This window comes from Microchirus variegatus (genome assembly GCF_963457635.1).
Source record: "Microchirus variegatus genome assembly, chromosome: 12".
Taxonomy (NCBI): domain Eukaryota; kingdom Metazoa; phylum Chordata; class Actinopteri; order Pleuronectiformes; family Soleidae; genus Microchirus; species Microchirus variegatus.
In genome coordinates, this window is record NC_139813.1 from 2,801,957 (window position 1) to 2,809,693 (window position 7,737).

Sequence of the window (7,737 nt, forward strand, 5' to 3'; positions counted from 1 at the left end):
GTTAGCATAAACGTTAGCAGACTTCATCAAAAAACAACAAACCAATGGATTATTTAGCAGCTGAAAGGACATGACAATAACTGGACACATTGAGGAACAGACACAGATGTTGTGATTCAACTTGTAATTGGTTAGAAAATATTAATACAAATGATTCATTATTTTTAATAATTGATTTTGTTATTAATTTTCTTAACAACCCTTGCACGGGGCACCATTATGTTGTGGTTCAACAATAGTGGCAATAATTTGATTGATAAAAATAAAGTAATAAACATATATTAATTTGTTTAATAATTAATTAACTTTAGATCAGGGCACCACCCTGAAATCAGGGAAAAGACAATCAATCTATGCCTTTCAAAATCAGTCTAAATAATCACTGTAACACTGTATATCAAAGATATCCCAATTGAACAGTAATGAAGGTATGAATCCGAGCACTGACTCTCTTCTCTACCGTTGTAACAATATTCATGTACAAAAGACACAGAGTGTTCCTTTAAGTGAACAAAAGTAACAATTTATTAAATCAAATAACAAGAATCAATTGAACAATTTGATTCATCAACATTAAATATCCAAGGTTAATTGAATGATCTAAGTCAATGAACATTAAAGCACAATGATAACTTAGTGATTTGAATCAATAAATCTTACTTGCTAAAGCTAAAATCACACAGCTATATACAACATAAACACCAGTGTGTGCGTGTGTGTGTGTGTGAACAGGAAGAGATAAGAGAAGGGAGTGACGCGGTTGATAGTCACTCCCCTTTTGAGACCAACATGGTGGAGCATGCGCAGTAGCGGTTACTGTAACGCACGCCTCCACCAAAGATGGCGCCAAAACACATTAACATCAAGCTGCTGATCTTAGACCGAACACGCGACAGCATGGCTGCAGGAGCGCGTGTTCGACTCAAGATGGCGCCTGTGAGACCTTTCATGAAAGAGAGAGAGTTAGTGAACGAGCGAGAGGGAAAGCAAGAGTACACGATTGATCTTGTGCAGACACAGAGTGGTTCAAGCCCAGCGTGTTCTGTGACTGAAAAACAGGATCGCGTGTAAGTTGATGGCAGCGTAAACCACACAGACTTGACGCAGGTGAAGCCAGGCCAGTCTGTGTGGCATCACAGGCATCTTCCCACTCCTTTCTCCACATCTTGTCAGTAGGAAAGCAGTGTAAACTCACATCAATCTCCTTGTTGCCTTTTGACTGGAAATTGCATCCAAAAGCAGCACAATGTGGCATTTTACTTTATAATTACTTCAACTGTAAACAAACACTAGGTCAATCGCTACTCAACCATTATATGTCATCGCCCCCAGTGTGCAATGCACGTGGAAAGCATGTATGTCAAAATATGCACTTAATATTATAGGTTTTTAAATCAATGGCAATATTTTATGTGTTTCTAACAACATATTCTAGTGCATGAGAACAATTGTGGCTTATTAGGGCCTACAAGTCTTCATAGACGGGGTTCCTTTTAAGGCTGGGACATTTGAAGAAACCTCAGGACGAGCCACAGAGGAGGGCTCTCTCTCTCTCAGGACAGGGGTCATGAGGCGGGGTCACACTCTGGACAGTTCACCTGTCGAGTAGCTTTCTTCCTTCTTGTTATTCATGTTATGTGACCACAGTGTTGTTTATTTTGCTGCTGCTCAGTTGAAATAATCTGTGTCAAAACCGGTCTGTCTATTTACTAAACATTTATTCAAAAAAAATGAACATATTCCAGTTCACTCATAAGGGTTTAGATGTGAACAGCGCCTCTCAGTGGTTGAAAGAAACTGGAGCAAAGTCCTTGTTTCTGAGGATCCTTTTTGAGTGAGAGCTGCAGCAGAGACCTGTGAGACCAGCTCCCAGCTCTCAGGCTGACATGCTCTATGACACTGTGAATCTATGACTCTGTGAATCTATGACTCTGTGAATCTATGACGCTGTGAATCTATGACTCTGTGAATCTATGACGCTGTGAATCTATGACTCTGTGAATCTATGACGCTGTGAATCTATGACTCTGTGAATCTATGACGCTGTGAATCTATGACTCTGTGAATCTATGACGCTGTGAATCTATGACTCTGTGAATCTACGACTCTGTGAATCTACGACTCTATGAATCTGTGACTCTGTGACTGTGACTCTGTGACTCTATGAATCTATGACTCTGTGAATCTATGACACGATCGACAGTTGGAAACTCAGCTTTTTCATCTCCATCAAGACATCATGACAGAGGCCTGGTGTGTAATGATTTATTCATCTGCAGTGTAATGTGATCTGACGCTCATCAAATTTACATGCGTCAGTGCAGGTGGAGGAAGAAAGACACGTCCTCCCCCACACTCAGCACATATTTGCATTGGACTTTTTCACTGTGACGTTGTCTGTGTATACACACACACACACACACACACACACACACACACACACACACACACACACACACACACACACACACACACTACAGTTTAACTTATGGAAGGATGGAAGCATCATTTACTTATACTAGTGAACAGTAAAGTGTTTGTGCTTGGAAAAGGTGTGGCACAGCGCTGTCCCCAGCAGCAGCAGCAGCAGCAGCAGCAGCAGCAGCGAAGAGTCTGATTACAAACACTAGCACACAGCAAAAATACTCCGGGCAAATTCGGTAAGTCCTGACCACTTCTTCTTCTTCTTCTTTACAAAAAAACAACAAAACCCTTCCTTTACTTAGTCCTGTGTAAACATTGTTTCAGTGAAATGAAGAACATGAGACAAACTCTGCCGTCATCTGTTTCAGCCACAGGTGACAAACCCTGTCACGTCAGTCATGAAAATCCCTAAAGATGTTTTCTTAAAGTAGTCGAATAAATAGAGAAAGGGGACTGGTGATGATTAGAGTTGTTCATTTAAATCATGTAAAGCTGTTACAACAACACCCTCTGGTTTCTGTTCACCTAGAGGAGAGTGAGAGGAAGATGAACTGGGGTTTTCTGGAGAATGTCCTCAGTGGGGTGAACAAGTACTCTACTGTGATTGGTCGGATCTGGCTCTCTGTGGTCTTTCTCTTCAGGATTTTGGTTTATGTGGCAGCAGCTGAGCAGGTGTGGAAGGATGAGCAGAAGGATTTTGTGTGCAACACCCAGCAGCCCGGCTGCGAGAATGTCTGCTTCGACCACTTCTTCCCAATCTCACAGGTGCGTCTGTGGGCTCTGCAGCTCATCATGGTGTCCACTCCGTCCCTGCTGGTTGCCCTGCACGTGGCGTACAGGGAGCACAGGGAGGCCAAGCACAAACAGAAACTGTACCGGGACAAAGGGAGCATTGATGGAGGTCTGTTCTGCACCTACGCACTCAGCCTGGTCTTTAAGATAGCATTTGAGGTGGGCTTCCTGCTCGCGTTCTACTTCCTTTACAATGGTTTTGAGGTGCCTGCTCTGCTCCAGTGCAGCCAGAGTCCTTGTCCCAACACAGTGGACTGTTACATTTCCAAACCCAAAGAGAAGAAGATATTCCTCTACATTATGGGCTGCACTTCTATTTTGTGTATCACACTGAATTTTGTGGAGCTTCTCTATATCACATGGAAGCAGTTGTGGAGATGTTTCAGCAGACGTTTCATCCCTGGGAAGGAGAATACTTTCAACCACAGTCAACCTGTGGCTTCTGCTGTCAACACATATGTGTCTGTAAATCCCACAGTCAACAGTGAGGGCAGCAGCACACAGCCTGCATCCACCACTGACAACCAACCCATTCACAAGCAGGAGTGAATGAATGAATTCACTCCTTGAATGATAAAGGGACATTCCATTGATTTATAAATGAGAAAAAGAGGAAATATATGTAAAGCATAAACCAAAACTATAACTAATAATAAATACCTGACTGTTTTTAATGTAAACACTGATGATGATTTTTTTTTTTTCTTTTTACAGAAACTATAAGAGCTTTTAACATGTTTTTTCATGACTGTGTGTGTGAAGTAAGCATTTCATGGGTGCTTTGGTTTTAAATACATTTAGATGTTCTGTATGTGATGCATAGAAGACATTTTAAGTATAAGATGTTAGAAAGCTTGTGAGCTGATATTTAACCTTTTATACAGTATGTGCAGTTTGTGTTGTTCACCAACACCAATGAAATGTGATGGTTGTACTGTTTATATAGATGATAATCAAAGTTTATTGAAATATTATTATTTATTCGTTTATTGGCCTGCCCTGGTGACAGCGAGCCCTCTGTGATGTTTCTGCATCTCCATCATATTTGTTCTTGTTTGTGTATTTATTATTATATTGAGTATTTTTGTACATGTGTAAAGAAATAAAAAGTAAGTCAGTAATCAAAGAATCAAGTGAAGCTCCTCACTGGTGATAAATATGCTTCAGAGGCTGTTTTCATTCTACTTTTTTCATGTAATAATTTCTCGCTTCCTCCCTTGTCTCTCTCTCTCACTCGGGCTCGTCTCGCCCGCATGAGCAAACCAAGAGCGTGGATCTTGGCGAGGCTGTTTCACTGCTTTTCTTTTATGCGCACGCACGCACGCACGCACGCACACACACACACACACTACACGGACTGATTACTAATACTGACAAAAGTTTGGGTACCCCTGTAAATGTTCATGATTTTCCTTTATAAATCATTGGTTGTTTGGATAATAAATGTCAGTTAAATATATCATATAGGAGACAAACACAGTGATATTTGAGAAGTGAAATAAAGTTTATATGATTTACAGAAAGTGTGCAAGAATTATTTAAAAATTAGGCATGTGCATAAATTTAGGTCATTTTATTGATTTCAATACCTTTAGCACTAATTATTGGAACTCAAAATTGGTTTGGTAACCTCAGTGACCCTTGACCTCCATACACAGGTGAATCCAATCATGAGAAAGAGTATTTAAGGAGGTCAATTGTAAGTGTTTCTCCTCTTTGCATCTTCTCTGAAGAGTGACAACATGGGAGCCTCAAGACAACTCTCAAATGACCTGAAAACAATGATTGTTCATCATCATGGTTTAGGAGAAGGGTACAGAAAGCTATCTCAGAGATTTAAGCTCTCAGTTTCAACTGTGAGGAACATTGTGAGGAATGTTAAGACCACAGACACAGTTCTAGTTAAGGCCTGAAGTGACAGACCAAGAAAAATCTCAGATAAGCAGAGGGTAAGGATGGTGAGAACAGTCACAGTCAACCCACAGACCAGCTCCAAAGACCTACAACATCATCTTGCTGCAGATGGTGTCACTGTGCATCGTTCAACTATTCAGTGCACTTTACACAAGGAGATGCTGCATGGAAGAGTAATGCAGAAAAAGCCTTTTCTCTGCACCTGCCACAAACAGAGTCGCTTGAGTTGCTAAAGAACATTTGGAATAAGGTGCTGTGGACTGATGAAACTAAAACAGAGTTAATTGGGCAAAATAAGGGGCGAAAAAGAACACAGCATTCCAAGAAAAACACTTGCTACCTACAGTAACATTTGGTGGTGGTTCCATCATGCTGTGGGGCTGTGTGACCAGTGCAGGGACTGGGAATCTTGTTAAAGTTGAGGGTCGCATGGATTCCACTCAATATCAGCAGATTCTGGAGAACAATGTCCAGGAATCAGTGACAAAGGTGAAGTGGTGTCGGGGCTGAATCTTTCAACAAGACAACGACCCTAAACACTGCTCAAAATCTACTAAGACATTCATGCAGAGGAACAAATACAACGTTCTGGAATGACCATCTCAGTCCCCAGACCTGATATTATTGAACATTTGTGGTGTGATTTAACCCATTGACGCAGGGAAAGCATTGCCGCACTTCTACCATAGACGCCGGTAAAGCGGATACGTCAGTTTTCGGGGGTATAAGGGTTCCTCACGACACGTTTTGAAATTACTTCTCACAAACATGGAGGACTTTGTCAGTGCAGAGATTTCTGAAGGCAGTGATTTTGAGGAGTTTCGTCTTCGATGACGTTATAACTTCAAACGCGCTGAACAAATCGACCGGGATTTACGGTTAAGACATAATTATGTTTGAAGACGACGAGGTCGGTGATAATGACGATAAATACCACTGTAATCGACGGAGTGTTTACAACCGCGCACCAGGGGTGACAGTGGATTTACCTGCAGATGCCACAGCGCTGTAAGCACTATCACCGTCACATGTGAAGCAGACTGTTACAGTCATTACATGATGTTCTTGTACTTCACACTCCATCAGGACTAAATCAAAGCACTGACACAAGTTGATATTACTTTATTTTCTTACTGTTTTTTAATTGAAAATAGTTATTCACTTTAATTTTACATTTTTGTATCTAAATAAACTTAATTTCACAGGAAAGCCACAGGTGTAAGCTCCCAAATACTTTTTGAATTGTGTTCCTATATCTGCTACAGAGGAAGAGAAATCAGTCATTTAGTCGGCATTGAAGCTCAGGTTTTAGAGACATTTTTTTCCAGGTGCTTCAGGCTTTAATGGGTTAAATTGGGCTGTCCATGCTCAGAAACCATCAAACCTGACTGAGCTGGAGATGTTTTCTAAAGAACAATTGTCCAAAATACCTTCTGCCAGAATCCAGACTCTAATTGGAAGCTATAGGAAGTGTTCAGGGGCTGTTAAGGAGGATGCACAAAATTCTTGTTATGCACATGCCTAATTTTGTTTAAATAATTCTTACTCACTTTCTGTAAATCATATAAACTTTATTTCACTTCTCAAATATCACTGTGTTTGTCTAATATATGATATATTTAACTGAAATGTATTATTCTAAAAAATCAATGATTTATGAAGGAAAATAATTTAAGTATATATACACATACATACATACGTATACACATAGTTAGGTCCATAAGCATTTGGACATCGACACAGTTCTCTTTATTTTGGCTCTATACACCACTACAATGGATTTGAAATGAAACGAACAAGATGTGCTTTAACTGCACACTTTCAGCTATAATTTGAGGGCATTTACATACAAATCAAGTGAACGGTGTAGGAATTAGAACACTTTCTATATGAGCCTCCCACTTTTTAGGGGACCAAAAGTAGAGAGACAATTCACTGAAAAGCTATTTCATGGACAGGTGTGGGCTATTCCCTCATTATTTCATCTTCAATTTAGCAGGTCAAAGTTCTGGAGTTTCCAGGAGTGACATTTGCATTTGGAATCTGTTGCTGTTAACTTTCTATATGAGATCCAATGAGCTGTCACCATCAGTGAAGCAAGCCATCATTAGGCTGAAAAATAAAACCAAAAACAAACCCATCAGAGAAATAGCAAAAACATTAGGTGTGTCCAAATCAACTGTATGGAACATTCTTAAAAAGAAAGAATGCACCGGTGAGCTCAGCAACACCAAAAGACCTGGAAGACCACAGAAAACCACTGTGGTGGACGACAGAAGAATTCTTTCCCTGGTGAAGAAAAAGCCCCTCACAACAGTTGGCCAGATCAAAAACACTCTCCAGGAGGTAGGTGTTTGTTTCAAGTCAACAATCAAAAGAAGACTTCAGCAGAGTGAATACAGAGGGTTCACCACAAGATGCAAACCATTAGTGAGCCTCAAAAACAGGAAGACAAGATAAGAATTTGCCAAACAACACCTAAAAAAGCTGTTATAATTCTGGAAGAATATCCTCTGTACAGATGAGACCAAGATCAACTTGTACCACAGTGATGGGAAGAGAAGAGTGTGGAGAAGGAAAGGAACTGCTCATGATCCACAACATACC

The 7,737-nt window shown here is 40.4% G+C and overlaps 1 protein-coding gene across 1 annotated transcript; it reads left to right on the forward strand.

Moving 5' to 3' along the window:
* Positions 1–2,970: 2,970 nt before the first annotated feature.
* gjb7 (gap junction protein beta 7) lies at positions 2,971–3,765 on the forward strand (the record flags this gene model as incomplete). Its single annotated transcript, XM_083899083.1, has 1 exon — positions 2,971–3,765. One exon carries the CDS (start codon positions 2,971–2,973, stop codon positions 3,763–3,765), a length of 795 nt encoding a protein of 264 aa, XP_083755209.1.
* Positions 3,766–7,737: the final 3,972 nt, after the last annotated feature.